General features: G+C 32.4%; 1 protein-coding gene and 1 long non-coding RNA gene across 2 annotated transcripts; both read right to left on the bottom strand.

The window, feature by feature from the left end:
• Positions 1–535: 535 nt before the first annotated feature.
• On the bottom strand, positions 536–8,440 carry LOC112999543 (uncharacterized). The gene is made up of 4 exons (XR_003264750.2): positions 7,983–8,440; positions 7,457–7,843; positions 5,668–5,700; positions 536–871 (listed from the first exon to the last, which is right to left on the bottom strand). It is a non-coding gene; the product is annotated as an uncharacterized lncRNA (long non-coding RNA).
• Positions 8,441–10,691: 2,251 nt separating this feature from the next.
• Positions 10,692–18,594, bottom strand: LOC100779266 (retinoblastoma-related protein 1). The gene is made up of 18 exons (XM_006598024.4): positions 18,225–18,594; positions 17,035–17,139; positions 16,803–16,945; positions 16,617–16,713; positions 16,440–16,486; positions 15,400–15,589; positions 15,078–15,144; positions 14,330–14,509; positions 14,052–14,245; positions 13,086–13,965; positions 12,721–12,865; positions 12,531–12,603; positions 12,176–12,352; positions 11,975–12,094; positions 11,747–11,891; positions 11,526–11,647; positions 11,128–11,243; positions 10,692–11,027 (listed from the first exon to the last, which is right to left on the bottom strand). The coding sequence occupies exons 1-18, from the start codon at positions 18,288–18,290 to the stop codon at positions 10,877–10,879; spliced, it is 3,018 nt and encodes a 1,005-aa protein (XP_006598087.1). The 5' UTR covers positions 18,291–18,594; the 3' UTR covers positions 10,692–10,876.
• Positions 18,595–20,848: the final 2,254 nt, after the last annotated feature.

The raw sequence follows: 20,848 nt of genomic DNA, 5'->3' as shown, positions 1-20,848 counted from the left end.
GTTAATCAATATAAAATTTGTTTAAAGTAATTTAATGTAATTTTTTTTTGCATTTTGTGATATGTAATATTAGAGATAGTAAATAAAGTTATATTTGTAATAGTTAAAGTTGATGTAAAATATATTTTTTACAAACTGATGTGAAAAATAAATAAATTTTAACTTTGTTTAACCAACATATTTTTTTTTATAGATTAGTTTGAAAACTAATTTTAGATCATGAATTTTGTTGATGTGAAATATTTATTTTTATTTATACTTATAGAGCATAAAATATATTAGAATTTAAAAATTATTAATATGAAAAAATTGAATGATATATAAAATGTAAAAGAAAATGGTTATAGATTGTAATATAGAATATTGAAGAATGAGAGTCGTGAACATGAGAAACATATAGGTTTTGTTATGTTGTAAGTAACATTGAAGAAGAAAGAAGGAAAAAAAAGTGATAGACACAAAAGGAGAATGTTCTCCTTTCTCTAAATCATTAATTTAACTAACGTGGTAGCGTAATAATGAGGGGCTCAAATTTCATATATTATAAATAGATTTAAAATATTACAAAGTCGAAACACAATTTTTATAGTAGCAACACTAGGGTAAACAAGCCTAGAGTGTCATGTTGCAAAAGAAGTAGTACTACTACTAGCTATATTTACAACATTCTTATCTACAACAGCTTTATTTGATAAAACATTGAAAATCAGAGTCTCTAGTGACTGTACTTACAACAGGACTTTGTACAAAACCTGTCAGATTTGCAAACATTTGAAGAAAGATTGCACTTGGGCATAAAAGCAAGAAGTTGAGGGAACTGATAAAGGCCATCTCTTCCCACAAATCCTTTAAGCAGAACAAGTTTAGAAACCTGTGATATAACAAGACAGAATGAAGAGTGAAACTCAAAAAACACATCATTATCCTTGGAAAATTGACTGGCACTAATGAGATTCTTGGTAATAGAAGGAACAAATAATAAATTACTAAGAGTAAGGGAAAATTCATTACCAATGGTGATTTGGTCAAGTCCCTCAAAAGGTGTCACTTGCTGAATGTTTTGTGACATATTAGTCACATGATGGGAAGCACTAGAATCAGGATACTAAGACTGAGTTTTAGTGGGAGCAGAAGATGAACTAGCCAGATAAATCTGAGGACTAGATTGCTTTTTAGAAGACTATTGAGTGGTCTGTTGTGGCTGTAGAACAACATACTAAAAGTTGAGTGGTAGATTGCTTTTTAGAAGACTATTGAGTGGTCTGTTGTGGCTGTAGAACAACATACTAAAAGTTGAGCAAAAGACATGATCAGTGACTGCTGAGGATTGGCACTTGCTGAGAAGACTGAGGTTGGGCAAAAGACATGCTGAATTGGTTGAGCGAATTGGACTTGCTGAGAAGTCTGACCACTTTGAGCTGAATTAGTTTGAACTGAAGTAGATTGAGTAGTGGCAAATGAAGTTGGTGGAGGAAGGGTACGGACATAACCTCCTCTAATATGTGATAACAGTAAGCAGCTTCATGTCTAAACTTATAACAAATCTGACACTGAACATTAGCAAACCTACCTCTACCACCACCACGATGATCAGAACCACGACCACCACGATTGTTTCAACCAAAGTTCCTACCACTGTGACCACTGAAAAATAGATTGCCACTGTACTCATTGGAAGAATTTTCCCCAGAAGAGGTTTGAGTGGTCAAATTAACTTGACCTTGTGAATTAGAATTCATAGACAGAGCAAATTAGGATTAACAGACTCATCAAGAAATGAATTTCCAAAGTTGAGATTAACAGATCCTAAACCTTGAGTAAGGTTAATAGAACCTAAAGATCTATTTTGAGATCATTCAATACTCACTTTCTGCAGGAGCAGTAACGTCTCAGCTTCATCAACAGTAAACAGATCAAACTGACTAGTGATCATAGCAATCAATAGGTCATACTCATCAGGAAGACCATCGGAAATTAGGTCAAAATGTTCAGAATTGGAAACAATTCCACCAATAGAGGTAAGCTCATTAATAAGCGTTTGAACATGTAGAAGACAATAGGAAATAGAACAATCATCAAGAGAAAGATTGCAAAGTTCATTACAAACTTGGCGAACCTTCGCTCGCGTAAGATACTGAAAATGTGATTGAATGTGATCCCAGAGTTGCCACGACGAACAACAACCAATGACAAGCGGAAGAATGTCACCAGAAATGGTAGACTACAACCATGCAAGGAGAAACAGATCTTGTTCATACCAAACACCATACTCGTTGGTGACTTGATTTGCATCCTGATATTCAATTGAAGCATATTTTTGTGGAATTTGTGGATTAACGATATAGCCTTCAAGATGATGACTATGAATAACTGGTTCAACCTGTTGAATCCAAAGAAGATAATTCTTCGCATGCAACTTCTGAGAGACGGAATGCGCCAAGGACTTCGAAGAAGCATTCGCAGACAAAGATGGTTGTGGTGGTGGGGAGGAAGAAAGAGAAACCGAAGGTGGAGTCAATGCAGAAGCCATGAGCAGAAAAAAAATCAACCTAAGCTCTGGATTCCATAAAAGGATTGAGATAATTTGAGAGGAAAAAAGAAAGAAATAGAGAAGTTTGAGATTGAGAAACTGATATTATTCAACTCAATCATAGATGATTACAAGGATGAATATATAATTGGATAACTACCAACTAACTTAAACTCTCAATTGATAACCGTCTAACTACTAACTTCAGTGGTTAGAATATCAGTTAACTAACAGAAAGCAAAAAAAGAAAGCACGGCAAGTAATGAATACTCCCTTATACTTTATTAAGAGAAAAATTATTGATTAAATGTCATATATAGAGAACAATTCTAGCGATGATAGTTATGTGAGAATACAAGAATAACTAATAACATACACACACAGGAAACAACTCTAGTGAGGAGGCTTATGTGAAAATACAAGAACAACTAATAGCAAGGTGAAAACACATATATGATAATTGAGATTTTTATATAGATTTGATTTTTGTTTTGTGAATCGTTAAGAAAAGTGATAGTTACATGAGATTTTAATTCAAGTTTTTAAGTATTTTAATTTTGATGGTCTATTTATAATCTTGATATGATGGTTGTTATAATGTATGCCTATTAGACTGTGGAAATGTTCACATGTCTAGTAGCATTGTCTTAATGCCACAGACTGACTTCAATTCTCGCTTGGGAATGGGAAGGGTGGCAATGGCTAAAACAGAAAAAAGGTGAAGAAAATGTAGGCTCAAAAGTATATTCGAAGGTAGAATGTCTTCAGGCTGCACATTGTAACTTGTATGAGTTTTTTTTTTTTTTTTTCAATACATGTTTAGAAGAATTATACCAATCAGACAACAATTTCACAATCCTTCCTGAATGCATAAAAAACTTCCATTTTTAAGGATGCTTGACGTGCATGGTTGTAAGCATCTTTGGGAAATTAGAGGGATTCCATTCCACCAAACTTGCACCATTTTTACGTTTTGGTCAGTATACCTATGAATTAGACGTTTTAGTTCCTACACATGTACTTTCAATTACGTTTTGGTTCCTACCATTAAGTCTGTCTCAACTTTCTTAGGTAAAATTGCTACAAATTCTCTAGTGATTGTTATTTTACATTGCCAATTCTTATTTTGTTATAGTTTTACCTATGACACACTTAACATCGTTAAAAGTGCATCTGTAGGACTTAAACCTCTAGTTTCTATGTATAGAGAACAAAATGTAAAAATATATAAATATACGTATTAAACCTTAATGATACATAGTATACTTAACACTTATTTTATCAGTCAATTAATTTTTGTTAGAATGTTAGTAGAGAGATTAGAAATCAGGATATCTCTCTTCTTTTAATTTCAACCTCCAAGTTAACCTTAAAACTGAGTCTACTTACCGACGAGTTCTTTATGACTAACTGGAACTGCATGAGGCAAGAAACACATCGTTTTATTTGCCAGGAGCAAGGATTATATAGAGTGGTTCGATCACCAAAGCCGAGAACCTTCAATTTCTTTATGGTTTCGATCGTTATAAGTTCCCGACAAAGTTCTTTAATTTGTCTTCTTATTGCACGTATGCATGACACATATTTTTGTCCCATGTTGTTCATCAATGGCAATAAATGTTCCTTTGATAAAAAAAACATTTCAAGATGGGAATCATATTTATCTTTCTGATCTCCGTGAGATACAGTCACAAATAGTCCATACGAGGTGCCTTTCAAAAACGAGTGGTACCATGTAGAGGTTACATTTCCTCATTGTTTAAACCACACCTCAATTTGTACACCGGGAATCCATATATTCAAACAGGAAAGTTGCATGGAGGATATTCAATTTGTTGATCCTAATAGAAAGTAAAAACTAGATGATGATCTCAACTGTTCTAAATCACAAAACTGCCAGTTGCTAAAAAAGCATAGGTTTGTGGACATGGAACTTTCATCAACACAATTTGTGAAACAACTAGCAGAAATGTATAGTTTCATGGTCAAGTCCATTGAACTCAGCATGTAGCTATTTTCACTTCTTCCTACTCAAGCAGTCCAGTCATTATATAATAATGTGAACTCGGATTCAAATTCAATGGAGTCAAAGCCATAAGGGGCACCATTAGTATCAAAAGTAAATTATCTTTTGGCGTTTTATGCTGTAAAGTAACTGGGTTTATTTGCCCTCTTCTTATTTTAATCTATATGAGTGAAACAACAGAAAAAGTAATAGGACTAGACTGATCACGTCTACTTTTTTTTTTTTCCTGAATATTATATGTAGGAATTCAATTTGTTGTTTAAGTAGTGAAAAAAAACTGCATGCAGCAGAGAAACTGCATGCTTTATATTGTGAATTGGTAGTAAGGAAATACTATATATTAATTATGAATTTGGATTTATTTAGTATGTTAGGAAATTATTCTGACCTCATAATTAATTTGAAAAGACCTAGCTTAAAAATAATCCCAACTAGATTTGTGACCCGTGAAACTAGATTTTTCGACTAGCTACTACACAATATGTTATATTTCATGCAATCACCATAGAGCACGAAGTATATCTTTAACCTTTTTTTCAATTCATCTTCCTTGAATCAATGAGCAATGTTAAAAACACTATTCGATATCTCTTGTTCGTCCAATGCACCAAAACTCAGTATCTTTAGGATTTGATTATTAAGAAGTCTTTTATGTATTGTTTGATAGCAAATTTCTATCTTTCTATCCTTTTTCCTAACAAGTTGTAAAATTTGACAAATATTATTTTCTATTTGTAGTTTACAGACAGTTTAACTAGTATATTAAATTTTGAAAACTATTAATATAAAATAATTTGTATAATTATTTATTTAGTATATGTTTTTAAATATAATTTCAACAAATATTTTACAATTGTTTATTTTTATAATTTAATGTAACATTTTTTAACATATTTCTAATATCTCCATCATATACGAATATTAGTTTCAAAGCAATTTGTATAATTAATATAATTTTGAAAAATATTTACTTACATAAAATTTCAACAAATATTTTATAATCACTTAAATTACAACTCAACGTAATATTTTTCTAAATGTTTCTAATATCTTCAAATGTTATCATATGTAATTATTTGTTATTCTCATACACTGCAAGGAAGATTAGTACCTGACTTAGTTGAAAACATCTATGATCTTTGACCTACAACAAAAAAATACAATTTTTTTATAAATCCGCACATTCTGTGGGTCGACATCTATTTAAGAAATAAATAGCAATGCATTCACAAACAAGCAGAGTTGCAGATAATGAAGAAAAAGCAATTCAGAGATGCACGTGTGAGAGATTGGCTTCTTAAGGCCAAAGATGTCGTGTTTGAAGCAGAGGATCTCTGGGAAGATATGGACAATGAACTGTAAAAATGCCAAGTGGAAGCTGAAGCTCAGACTGCTGCTAACTAGGTGTGGAATTCCCTAAAATCTTTTGTCAGTTTCATTGAAAATGAAATTGAATCTAGGATGAAACAAGTCCTTGAGGACCTATAATATCTTGCAAGTCAAAGCGATCATCTAGGTTTGAAAAAGGCTAGTGGTGTTGTGGTTGGATCAGGATCGGGTAGTAAAGTGTCAGAGAAATTGTCATCAACATCTTTGTTAAGTGAAAGTATTATTTATGGAAGAGATGATGACAAAGAAATTATCTTTAACTGGCTCATATCTGACATTGACAACAAGCTATCTATACTTTCTATTGTGGGCATGGGCAGGTTGGGTATGACCATGGTTGCCCAACACGTATACAATGACCCAAGGATGGATGATAAATTTGATATTAAAGCTTGGGTCTGTGTTTCAGAAGATTTTGATGTCTTCAATGTATCAAGAGCAATTCTTGACACAATTAGTGGTTCAACTGATCGTAGTAGAGAGCTAGAAATGGTTCAGACAAGACTGAAAGAAAAATTGACTAGTAAAAGATTTCTTCTCGTTTTGGACAACATTAAATGGTGCTCATGGAAGTAGGATTCTATTCATGACGTGCAGTAATAAGGTTGCTTTACCATGCGGTCAGAAGAGCTCCACCTGGAGGAATTACAAGAAGATTATTGCTGGCATTGTTCGCAAAACATGCATTCCAAAGTTCTAATCCTCAGGCAAATATAGACTTCAAGGAGATTGATATGAAGATAGTTGAAAAATGTAAAGGACTTCCTCTAGCCTTGAAAACAATGGGAAGCCTATTACACAATAAATCATCTGTTAGGGAATGGGAAAACATATTCAAAAGTGAGATATGGGAATTTTCAGAAATGATAGCGATATTCTCCCTGCTTTAAGACCAAGCTATCACCACCTTCCTTCTCATCTCAAGAAATGCTTTGCTTATTGTGTCTTATTTCCCAAAGGTTATGAGTTTGATAAGGAGTGTTTAATTCAGTTGTGGATGGCTGAAAATTTTCTACAAAGTACTCAACAAAGAAAGACTCCAGAAGAAGTTGGTGAACAATATTTCAATGATCTATTATCTTGATCATTTTTTCAACAATAAAGCAACACAGGGAATGTGTTTTGTCATGCATGACCTTCTAAATGATTTGGCAAAATATGTTTCTGAGGACATGTGTATTAGGTTGGGAGTTGATAAAGCAAAAGGTTTACCCAAAACAACCGATCATTTATCATTTGCAACAAATTATGTTGAATATTTTGATGGGTTTGGGGGTTTGCATGATACTCAAAGGTTAATACATTTATACAAACAGATTGGAGAATGAATCATCCTTTTGGTTATCATTGGCATTGCAAGATGTCAATAGATGACTTGTTCTCCAAGTTTAAGTTCTTGTGTGTCTTATCTTTGTTTTGTTGTAGTAACCTTACAAAGGTGCCAAATTCTGTAGGCAATCTTACATATCTCAGTTGATTAAAACTTTCCTATACCAGCATAGAAAAACTACCTGATTCAACGTGTTCACTCTCCAACTTGCAAATACTAAAGCTGAACCATTGTCTGAATTTAAAAGAGCTGCCCACGAATTTGCATCAACTCACCAATTTGCATTGCCTTGAATTTATAAATACTAATATAAGAAAGGTACCAGCACATTTGGGAAAACTGAAGAATCTTCAAGTATTGAGTTCGTTTTATGTTGACAAAATTACGGAGTTTGGTATTCAACAATTTTGAGAACTCAATCTTCATGGAAGTTTAACAATTGGGGAGCTGCAGAATATTGAGAATCCCTCAGATGCATTAGAAGCAGACTTGAAGAATAAAACACACCTTGTGGAGCTAGATTTACAACGGGGTTGCAATTGGGGATTGTGCTGGTGCAATAGGAAACCTGTTGATTCAACAAACGCATGAGATGTAATTGGGAATCTACGACCTTCTAAACACTTAAAGAAGTTGTCAATCAGGAACTTTGTTGGTAAACAATTTCCAAACTGGTTACTCAATAATTCATTATCGAATGTGGTTACCTTAGTGTTGCACAAATGTGAATCTTCCTAGACAATTCAATGACGTTGAGGCGCCTTTGTAGGATAATGCTGATTCGAACGAGATGAGATTGTCGTTAGAATTAGTGGATCATTCGTACAACTCCATTGCCGGAAGTTGTTGGAGTTGCTTCAGGAATTGAACTGCTAAAATCCGTATAGAAAAGTTGCTGCATCTGCTGTGAAGCCGCATAAAATTGTTTTCGATTCCTTGTGCTCACCATGATCGAGATATCCTTCTTCAATTGAAAGAAATCGTTGAGAATTCGAATTGATTCCCCACAGACGGCGCCAATGTTGTGTTAGTGATAGGAGGAGATAGCTGAAAACGAGTTCTAGCGACGGAGTACGGTGACTTGAATGGTGGTTTTTGGCGGTAATAAGCTTTGGAATAGAGAGAATCAAAGTGATCCCCTTTCAATAGTGTAGTATTGTTAGTTAAGTTTCTTCATCCAGCTCAAGCCCCCTTTTATATATGTGCCTCAGCTCTCTTTTCTTGGGTTTGGAGTGTTAGGGGCCTAGTGTCTCCCACGTGATCACTTTGGTCCAATTAACGGAAGTGTACTCCGTAAAATTGTCTAATGATGCTTATGGTTGTTATAAAAAAAATTAAAATTAATTTAATTTATAATATTATTTAGTAATCAATTTAAAACTATTTTTTCATAAAAAAAAAATTGTTAAATTAATTTTTGTATATGTATCATATATTCTTGAGTCTTTAAAATACAACTATGTTAAATATTACTAGAAAAACTTTGTTATTCATAATGATGTTAAATAGAATTACTTTTCGTGAATGATATTTATAATTATTTTAAAAAAAAACTTAACATTAATTTAGTCTATGATATTATTGAGAGTAAGTAACTTAAAATTATTTTATCATAAAACTATGGTTGCAAAAAAAAAAATTGAAAATATTTTTTAATAGAAAGATGTATATTCCTTACAAATTATTAGCTAATCACTTATTCACAAATCTTGCGGGACAAATAATTTTCATTTTCCATCTCATGAAAAATATTTTTTGTTTAAAACTTATTTCTCATGTTAGTTTAAAAATAAATTATCCTATTGAAGATATCTTATCAAAAAATATTTATTTGAATCTAAAAATATTGTTACATAATAATTTGATTTATATTCTTTGCAGATTATTAATTAATTACTTATTTACAAACGTTGCGGGGGAAACTAGTTTTCATTTTCTATCTCATGGAAAATCCTCTTTATTTAAAATTTATTTTACTCATGTTAGTTTAAAAAAAAAATACCTTCTTGAAAATATTATGTGAGAAGATATTTTATTAAAAGTTATGAATTTGCATTTAAAAGTATTCTTAAATAATAAGTTGATGTTTATTTTTGAAGTTATTGGCTAATTACTTGTTCACAAAACTTACAGGGCCAAATATTTTTCGTTTTTCATCTCATGGAAAATCCTTTTTGTTTAAAATTTATTTTACTCATGTTAGTTTAAAAATAAAATATATTATTGGAAATATTATGTGAGAGGGTGTCTTATTAAAAAATTATGTGTATTTGAATCTAAAAATGTTCTTAAATAATAATTTGATGCGATGAACCCCGCTTTTGTACGAGGTCGTGCCGCAACCGCAACTATTTAAGGATAAGGGAATCCAAAATGGGTTTGTTGAAATGGAGAAAAGGCATACTCTTTGTAAATTATTAACAAATTACTTATTCACAAACTTGTCGATGCAAATAGTTTTCATTTTACATCTCATGGAAAATCTTCTTTATTTAAAATTATTTTACTCTAGTTTTAGAAAAATATCTTATTAAAAGTATTATAATTGAAGATATCTTATTAAAAATTGTGAATTTGAAATTTAAAAATATTCTTAAATATTAATTTAACCTATATTCATTGCAAATTATTGGCTGTTTACTTATTCACAGACCCTACGAGAGCAAATAGTTTTCATTTTGCATCTCATGGAAAATCCTTTTTGTTTAAAATTTATTTTACTCATGTTAGTTTAAAAATAAAATATCATACAGATAATATTATGTGAAGAAGATATCTTATTAAAAATTGTGTATTTGAATTTGAAATATTCCTAAATAATAATTTTTAATAATGAAAAAATGTAAAAAAAAAGAAAATAGTATAAATATGAAAACTTGTTAATAACAATCAACAAAACTTGTTATATATATTGAACATTTTATAATAAAAACCTAACAAATTTTTATCCATTTCAAATCAAACATATCTTAAAAAAATCAAATAAAAAAAGAAATCAATACACATTACATGAATTTTATATACAAAATGTTGTAAAACTCAGGTGATATAAAAAAAAACACAACACTAAAATACAATATAAGTGTTACGTTTGATTCGATCTTAGAAAGACCAACTGCAATCTTAACCAAACCGAATGATTTGAACGCAATCATCCAAACAAATCCAAAAATCAGACTTAACCTAATGACAATTTTTTAAATGCCAAATTTTGACAATACCACTTATAACTTAACTTTGGTTTTTTTTCAAGGCTTAATCTAACCTTTTTAAAAGTATGACCTAACATTGAAAGGCCTAACTCGTTAAAGATTTCAGATATGCATGACATATCCCTAAATAGACAGACAAATCAGCTATCGTGGAAACAAACAAATTACAATCTATGATAATTAAAAACAAATTGAACTAGGACGGACATAAAACTATTATTAATTACCTAATGAGAGACCTACATTCTGCATTCAATTTAATAATACCTAACAAATACACAGAAGTACAAGGGGGCAGTGGCGGCATTCTACAATCTCACCGCTCATAACAATACCCCCCCCTTCTCATAAAGCACGGACACAAGAAAGAATATACACAACATTGAATCCTAGGAGTCAGGCTGCTCTGATTTCAATGGTGCACCTGATGATGATGCACAGCTTCCATTCTGCAGATAGAGGCTGTTTGCAACCATAGAATCACTCACCAACCCCACATCAACATCATCAAAGTTGAGGGGACCTCTCACCTTCCGGTTGCTAAAAAACATAGAATCAGACACAAATAAATAAGGTGTCACTTTTCAATGATGTAAATAAATATGTTTCACAATGTTTAAGGCATGAAGAAAAATCATACCCATTTAAACGGTTATTGATGGCTGTCAGGTCTTTTGAAGGGCTCTGATATGCATGAGTGCTTTCCCCAACACATGCATAATAGCTTTTTGAGCTGTGTGATATTAGGGCTTCCATCTGTGCAGATAACCAATGAATACACTTGTGTTCCATAAAAGAAAATGGAGTTTTTGTTTTTTAAACAGTTTTCTAGATACAAATTTATATCACCTAGATATGACATGAGTTTGCAAATTACAAAACAGTCATCTGCGAAAAAATGAACAAATTGAACACTACAGTCCTTACATGCTTCTTCCTTGTCCAGCATAATGTCAGATGATTGTTATGCAATAACTAGCAATAGAAACTGGGAAATCATCTAGTCCGAAGAAGAAATCCAAACAAATATATTAGTACCTTGGATGATCGTAATGGAGAGACATATACATTGTGTGTGGCTGACACTTTTTTTGGAGACATATCAGGAAGGGTTGGGAAAGGTGATATTTTAGGAGATCCTGGACATTGAGCTAAATGGCCTGGAAAGAGAAGACCACAGAAGTCAATTGATCACAGGATTGGCATAGTAATGGAAGTCAGGTAAGCAATTGAAAGTGACTTCACAAATAAGCAAGTACCTTCATTTTTATTATTAACTTCAGGTATGCGATCACTTTTCGGGGTTGGTCCAGCAGGGCCAAGTTCAACCAGCAGTGGCTTTACAGAAGGAATGAATATTTCATTGTAAAAGGTAATGATGTCAACATGATCCTGTCCTGTTCTCTGTTTTCATTCAGATCAGTTGTGAGTAACAATTCTCAGAAAAGTTAAACATAAGCATTGAATTTTGACCTTCAGTTGCATACCCCATTTCGGCGGGCCAATGACCAATCAACAAATACACTACGAAAAACTTGTGTTTTGCAATGTGGTTGCTTTCTGTAGTTGTATACAATCTCCTTAAAAGTTAGGTTCAGTTGTGAAATCTGCAAAACAGAATAGAATGAGAACAAGGTAATAATATAAAAGCACATCACACTCTAAAGTTTCTAAACCAAAAGCGAAACCTTTGCAACTCCATAGAAACAACACAAGATGATTTGGTCAATATGATGGTTGAAAAAGAGAGATGTCCATTGATTTAGGATCCGCTGGAAAAGACAGTATACATTCTCCCTAATCTGCTGAGATAATTGTAGCCTTTCAACCATGCCACTTATTCTGACTGCTCCCAACTTAATGATCTAGCAAACAAAGAAAGTGTACACAAGCTGAAATGCTTAAAACTGATATAGTGAAGAAACAAAATCATTCAATCAAAGTAAGTTTTCAATATCAAAGTCAAACATCTAGATCCAGTTGTTCCTGAAAACACAAAATGGTCACAAATAGTTAACATGGTATAACAGTGTTATATAATACCTTGCCAAAAAAGATGTTGATCCCAGTTTCTGCACATGTTTCCCCTCCACCTCCTGGATTTGGCTTTGTGGGGCTGCATTGAACAAACATTCAAAACAAAGCACCAAAAGAAAAACAACAGTAAAGTGGTTAAAAATTTAAATAATGAAAATTTACATATATAAGTACTACCAGATCATTCTTGTTATACCTGGCAAATGCTGACTGCAAAGGAGGTGGGGGTAGTTTTGACTTAAGGCTGTTGAAGGGAAGAAGGCGATCTTTCACTGGTGAAGTGAAAGAATTTCTTTCCATTAAAACATTTCGCTTTGGTGATCTGATATCCCCATTCTGAGCTGAAATTGATTAATTAAAAGATGTTACTCAAGCTGAAAAGTACGCATTTTCATCTTGGGATCTTAGAGGAAGAGGTATGTAGGAAGGACAGAGGAGAAACAATTTTATGTATCATATAGATAACCATGACAATAACTGTAAGGAATGAAGCACACAGAAATATATGAAAACTTAGAAACATGACTTAAAAGGTTTGAACTAAAAGGAGAGAACCATTACTTGGAGAACTTTCAAGCTTGGGCAAGGTAGGCACTGGTGGCAGTCCTCCACAAGAGAAGTTAATATGCATTGCAATTTCATCCAATGATGGCATTGGTTCAGCTAACAGTCCAAGACGATTTATCTCTGCAGAAAGGGAAGGTCTGGCAACTGCCAAAGAGTTATACATTGAAGAACCCTTTTCCCATACCATGCTCTCCAAAAGTCGTTCTTCCAATGAATTCAGATGTCGCCTCAATTCTCTTGGGAGAGATTCTTCATGTCTAATGAAACTTTCAATCACCTTGCTAAGATCAAAGGCTGTAATTCCAGTCCTCTCTAGTACTGCAGGGAACAACATTGTTACAGTCTTGTGAGTTGCCAGGACTAATTCTGCAGAACACGCAAGCATACACCGATGGAACCTCTCATTGGTAAGTAGAGAGGTTAAATTAGTTGCATGAAATACTTGGGCTTCTGCTCTGCACATTGCTTCCAATACCCTGTAGTATAACTTCAGTGCTTCCAATCTTCGTTGTTCAGCCCATATATTGTCCATAAGGTTTGCACTTTGCAGGCTTCCGGTTACACATCGTTCTCCAAGAGGACTACTAGGAAATATAGCCTGCAATATAATCTGTGCTCTGCGAACCACATCACTCGTAACATCCCTATCACATGATGTCAAAAATCGTTCCAGCTCTGGCGAGGGCTTCGATGGAAGTGGAGAAATGACAGTTCGAAGCCACTTTGCAGTAGTCATTGCTGTGCTTACAGGGGTGGCTGCCATCTTTGAGTTTGCACTACCCGGGATGCCATTAGTATGTGATGTGGGGGAGCGGTGAGGTGAGAGTGGACTTGTAATGGTTTTAGCAGGTGATGCCATTGAATCAAATTTCCTCTATAAAGTACAATAACAGACAATTTTAGGTGTTATCTTACACAAGATAGAACAAAATTTTAGAACAAATTTTCCATTCAACATACCTTTACACCACCTACTGAAACAGAACCTCCAGACAAGCTTACTGAAGCTAATAGGCTGTCATCCTCATTAATGAATAACCTCTCATCCAATTCACTCTTATTTCGAATCATGTAATCATAGTCCTTTTCTAGCATATTTAAACTAGAAGGTAGAGAAGATTCTTCCATCAAGTCTTTAAAATAGGTCAAACCATCTACAAACAACGGGATAATAAACATCAGTTACAGAGATCAAGTATTCCTGATGCATAAATAAAAATAACAGAAGGAAAATGAACCTTTATCGATATTTTCTAGGTTTTCGGTTTCGCATTCAGATGCCAAGCAAGGCTGCTTCTTCAATATATCTGCTATTACATTATTGGCTTTCTCCATGGTTTTCCTCAACTCATCTTCAGAAGTGTTGTATATGTTGCAAAGTGATGCAAGGAGGTCCACACCTTTGTTACTTTTCTTAACTGAATGAAAATTTGATAATATTAGTGCTAACGTCCTTTAGGCTGTCACAATTACTATTTATTTAGGCATTACAATTGTATACAGACAAATCAGTCTTTTAGGTTTTCATTACTACTTAATTAGACATTACAATTCCGTCATTAGTATTTAATTAAGCATTACAATTTCCTGTAGAACTGTAAATATCCGTAACATCTAAGATTTCTCTATTTTAAAGATCCTAATGGCTATTTACGAGAATGACCCCCAGAGGGCAGATCAGTTTTTTCCAAACAGTATTCCTAATTATTTCTTATATGGTTCTTGTGATTTACTGACATGATAACAGAGCCTCATCAGAAAATCATAATCCGACATGGTATTTTCAATTCACTTAGCCTCATTTTTCTAATAATTAGAACAAATTCACTTTCAAGACAATCTCCAAAATAGCCTACAAGTAAATGGATGTTTGAGCACAAGAAAGAGCACGCGTGCAGTATTGCAGAATGCATTTCAAAGTACAGCCCACATAAAACAGAAACAATTTTAAAAAAATGCAGGAAAGAGGGGAGAACAAAGGATTACCAAAGCGTGAGGAGTCATGGATGTTGAAATTCCGAAAACGAGTAGGAACATGGATAATTAAGATGGCCTGTAACAGATACAGCCAGAAATTAAGAAACTTTCTTTCATTCCCCCCACAAAAACAAAAACTAAAATATTACAACTTTAAAGAAATGGAATATAACAAGCATATCCTGAAAATAGTCAAACAAGTATTTTATTTAAGAAATTCAAGTGTTCAAAATTTCAATAATTCTCTTCTCTATGATCAAAAGGAGAAAAAGAACAAAAACTCTTTACAGGCATGTTAACAAAAAAGAGTGCTATGAGAACGTTAACTGACCAATATTGAAATCAAACCATTAGTGCAAGTCACCAAGTCTTTGAAACGGCTGAAAGCATGTACACGAAGTGCCAAGAAAAGCAGCCATCCAAATCGATGATATTCAGATGCATGAACAGTAATAGATGAGTTTTTTTCAGCATTTGTGTCAGTTGACACGAAGAACTCTCCAAACACACGTTTATAGTACCTGGCACCATCAAACATACAAGATGTCATGTCATCTCATGTAGGCATGTTGCACTGCACATGATAATTAAAGCAAACAACTGCATACAGCTAGAATAGGATTGCTAAGCATATAGCATTGCAAAGTCTGAGAGATGACTAAATGATACAAACATGCATCTAATTTCTTGGATAGTTGAAAAATAACAGTAGTATGAAACATTGACTATAGCATATTTGTAGTTCCAGACAAAGCATTGGGTCTATGATAGGTTAACTACAAATTTTTAACTGTCCTGCATTTCATATTCCGTTAACTGTTATTACCACTTCATAATACATGTACCACCTTAAGTAGACTACCTCTATAATAAATGTATGTTCGTTAAGTTTTTTGTGACAAAATACATTTTCATTAATGATGTATTATCATATTAATAAAAATACAATAGTAGCAAATAACAACTCATAAGGCAATGTGAACTTCACTACCAACAAACAGCAACAGCTACCTTAAGTCCTTAAGTCCTTAAGAAAGGAATATGACATTTAAGCTATGACTACCTCTAATCTCTGGATGCAAGGACTTAAATGAGTAAATAACTATCCATGGAAAACTATGCTTCCTAGAATTAGCATATGTCAGGTTAGCTTAATTATTATACAAAACAGGAAATAATACATAGTGAAAGAAATTTCAAAGTTAATCAATAATAATGAGCAACTTCAGACAAATCAGAATCTTAATGAATAATAATGAGTACCATAAATTAATGAATAATAATGAGTACCATAAATTAATGAATAATAATGAGTACCATAAATTAATGAATAATAATGAACAATAATGTATGCAAAAGGTGGGTACTCACTTGCTAAGAATCTTCAAGTGAATAGCATTGGCATGCATCTCTTTCGCCTAGTATAGAAATAGCAACATAAAGAATGGCTTAATAGAAAATTATTCCAATGATTAAATAAATAAACAAACCACCACACAAGAACATAAATTTTGCAAATACAGTCATGGTTCTCTGCTCAGTCAATACCTCAAGCCTGTTTTCCCAATCTGTGCCATATAGATTACTTAAAGTTGGACCAGCTTTAACAACAAACTGTGGAAGTTCTTTAAAAAAATCTGCAATGCTGTTGAATAGAAGATAAGTATAACAGTAACTACTAGAACAACCTACAAAATACAAAAGAATATGCTAGCCAAAAGGTCAGTAAAATACTTAAGCTTAGCTGCTCTCAATATACGGCACAAACTAAGCCCAGTGTTCTCGGCGTCTTCCTTCCCACCCTCCTCATTTTTCTGGATCAATTTCTTGACAGAGTACAAAATGAAAGCAAACCAATACCTCTCTGCTTCTTCAGACTGAAAAAGAATTATATAAACTCATTTAGTTAAAATAAAAAATTTCATAAGATATGCGTTAAACCAAAAAGAATAATGTTCTTCTGTACCGTTCCATTCCCCATTGATGAAAAATTTGACAGTAGAATATGCTTGGTTTCACCAAACAGATTCTTTGCTTTTTTACAGCTTTTCTCTTCCAATGCTAGCCCATTCTGTCATAAAAAGAGCACATTAATGTAGGATTTAATGAGTAAAGGATCCAACAATTTAAACCCTACTCAATCTACCTAAATGCATACAAAATATATATGGACATTTCTTATATTCCAAGTCTCACTTATTAACCCAATCTCAACCTGATAGGGATTCAAGTATCATAATGATCCACACACACACACATCTTGGCAAACTATCCCAATTTTTGGTGCATATCAGCCAACTACAAAAATAAAAAGGCAACAGGTAGAAAAGAAGACAGAGAGACAAAACAAAAGCAGAATGTGAGTGTACTGGTATTACAAAATAACACAAGTGAACAACAAATTTTAAAAAATAGAAACACTAGAAGATGGATGATGTACAAGAGTAGCACAATAAATATCTTCCCAAGTGAAATGCCATAATCCCACTCAACTCTGTCAAATACAGCAAAAGACATTTAAACACACTGCATCACATCACAACAATCATAAAAATCATAACAAATCGAACAGCTCATTTACTGAGAAAATTCTATTAATTATTTTTCTTCCTTTCCTTTAAAGCAACAAACTCAGCTGGGTTGGTGTATTCATTACTCCCTGTGTCTTCTTCATGCTTCGCTCAACTCATTTTCCTTATCCATGTCACTCATTTCCAAAACATTTATCCTAGCCTTACCCCGCTCAGTAAAAAAAATCAAAAAATAAAATTCAAATAAAAATTAAGCATTGTCTCCTTCTTCATCACTCATCAGGATGAGTAACATGCCACAGTTAACAAATGAATTTTGTTATTGATCAATGAAATATTTTCAGGTGCATCTTCCTATCCTTAACTCAAAAAATGGAAACTTAACTTAGACAAAATACTCAACAAAAAATAAATTAACACACGGAACTTTCTTACCTACTAACCTAAAACCTTAAAAGATCTTAACTTTCTGCATACCGACCACTCCCACTGAAACCCCACACGCAATTACAACACAAAACACCAAAAACAAAACATAAAAATTCATTTCACCAAACTAAAAAAAATATTGACCCACCAGAAATAAAAAAACAGAGAACACGAGACAAACGGGAAAATAAAGAACCTTGCAGAACTCGACGAAGCGAGACTCGACTTGGTCGCCGCCATTCATGGGCTTGCCGTCTTCCATGGCGTTGGATTCAGCAGGAGGAGAACTAATGCGGAAACCCTAATCTGGCTTCAGATCACGCGCGGAGGAGGAGCTGGGCTCCGTGCGTGAGGGTGGAGGAATTGCGAAAGGAACACAAGAGGAATCGGAATCGGAATCGAGAAAACCCTATAACGAACAAACGGAATAAGAAGAAGAAGAAGAAGAAGCTGAAGAAAGAAGAAATGGAGAGAGAGAGAGAGGGAGAGTGAAGTGTTTTGTTCTTTTTCTTTCTTTTTTTTTCTTCTATGTATTGTTGTTGTGTTTTCTGTTCGGTTCTGTTGTGTGCCTATTTTTATTTTTATTTTTTTGTCTTTCCTTTTCTTAAGGAAAATAAATGGATATTGGGAAAATGGTAAAGTTGACGAGTTTTGGCGCCACTCGTTGTGCCCTACAGGTTTTTTCCCGCCAAAATGTTGTCTCCCGTGAGGGAAAGGGGTAGTCTGGTAATTTGGGGTGGTGTAGAAGTAACGTAAGGTAGTACTGTATTTATTTTAACTTTAAGTGAGGGTTTTGGTTTTCACTTTCTCTCTCCGTTTTCCGAGATATTTCATGTCTAACGTAAAATATTTCGTCCTTTATTTTAACTTAAGTGTGGGTTTTGGTTTTCACTTTCTCTCTCCGTTTTTTGATCTTTGGTATCTGATGTAAAATATTTCGTCCGTTTTTAGAGATCTAAAAACGGTTAAAATTGATTTTTTTATTATAATTTATATTGATAATTATAATAAATGACTCATTTTTCTATTTAAATTATGAAAATAATTTTTGGACTTCACAAACACTAGTTAAGAGAAAAAGAGTATTCATCAATGATATTTGATAAATATTAAAAAAATAAATTCTAAGTAGATAAAAAAGTAGAATGAAATATACTTATAATTTACCTAGGGTTGAAATAAATAAATATTACTAGCATGATTATCAAACTAATTAACTTTTATAAGTTTACAAGTCTATAAGAGTTAATTTGTGTGAAAATTTTCTTTTTAATAAAATATGAATAAATTTTATGCAAACTTGATTGATTATTGAATTTATTATAAGTCACTAAATTAAAAATATTTTCATTTGATACATTATTTTTAGATTGAAAAATTCTCACTTCTAGCACCATGGAATTTTTATTATTAACACCATCAAATTCTTAATAAAAATATTCTTTTATTATTATCAACTCTCACGAGTTTATATAAATTCTCAAAATTGACAATCTTGATTATCGCCTATAAAAATTGATTTCTAATATTTTGTAGGATATAGAAAACAATTTGCATGGAATAAGATCAAGCTTTCATCATTAAAAAAAAAAGATCAAGTAAACTTTCATGAATATAGGTTAATTAACTAGGTATGTGTAATATTTTAAACAACGAAGTCTAACTACATAAGTATAATATTTCAAAGTTTCCTATTAGTATCTGTTTTCTACATGTATGAACTGCATCAAAATAAGTCGTGATCCGAGTCCACTACTTTCTTTCTTATATATAGGTACCTAACAATAATAACAAAAGCATGAAAACAATTTGTTTAGTAGTAGCTACTATTCTAAAAAGTTTGCTATTATTCCTAAATAAGTAACTAATTTACTAATTTTGGAAATTTTCCCAATAAAGTAGGCTTATTTGTAATTTGAATCATTACACGCTAGAAAATTAAACAAAGTTGAAAACAACAATCTGAGAAAGAAAGGAAAGATACTAAAAAAGCATAACAGTGTTATAATATTATAGTATTTTTTTTAAAAAAAATCACAAGTTTTTAGTTATTTGTTAATTATTTTAAATTTTAAAACTAATTAATGCTTGTATGAAAAAGTACAAATTTAGTTCTGAAACTTAAAAACCTTCTCTATTTTTTTTTACTTCAAATGTAAAGTCAAATAAATGTTTGAATGCAATTTATTTCTGTATTAAATTCTCTTAAATGTACATTTTGAATTTTAATTTATTTACATAAATTTTTATTTCTTATACATTAAATTAAAAAGAAGCCTTTGAACTCGGCGTTTTATGACTTAATCTTTCCCTTTATTTTTTTTGAGAGATTTTTTTTCTTTTCCCCCTCTTTTGCACAAAATTTACAAGGTTCATGATAAGTCTAAAATAAGCACCAAAGTAATGGCATGATAAGTTTAATTAAACATTAGCCAGTGATTGTTTAGATAAACGAAGATGACAAATGTGCATACATTAAATTAATTAGTAGGTGGTAATTGTGTCATTATTTATTTGTTTATAGTCTGTTTATATTTGATACATGCAATGAGATATTTTTACTTTCAAAATTAATGACATACAACAAATAACAAAAACATGTAATAAATTAAAAACCCAAAAGATAGAAGAAAATATGCAATCTGAACTTGGAACTGATGACGAAAATTAAAAATGTCACTAATAGAACCTCTCTATAGTAATTCTTTTTTAATTTTTTATCAGTGACTCTATAGTGAAAATGTACAACAGGATGGAAGGCTTCGAGAAAACTTTTCATGATCAATAAAAGCTAAATTATCTTGTTAACGACTTAAATAA

Source organism: Glycine max, chromosome 15 (genome assembly GCF_000004515.6).
Source record: "Glycine max cultivar Williams 82 chromosome 15, Glycine_max_v4.0, whole genome shotgun sequence".
In the NCBI taxonomy this organism is placed as follows: domain Eukaryota; kingdom Viridiplantae; phylum Streptophyta; class Magnoliopsida; order Fabales; family Fabaceae; genus Glycine; species Glycine max.
This window is presented reverse-complemented; position numbering and strand designations above follow the sequence as displayed.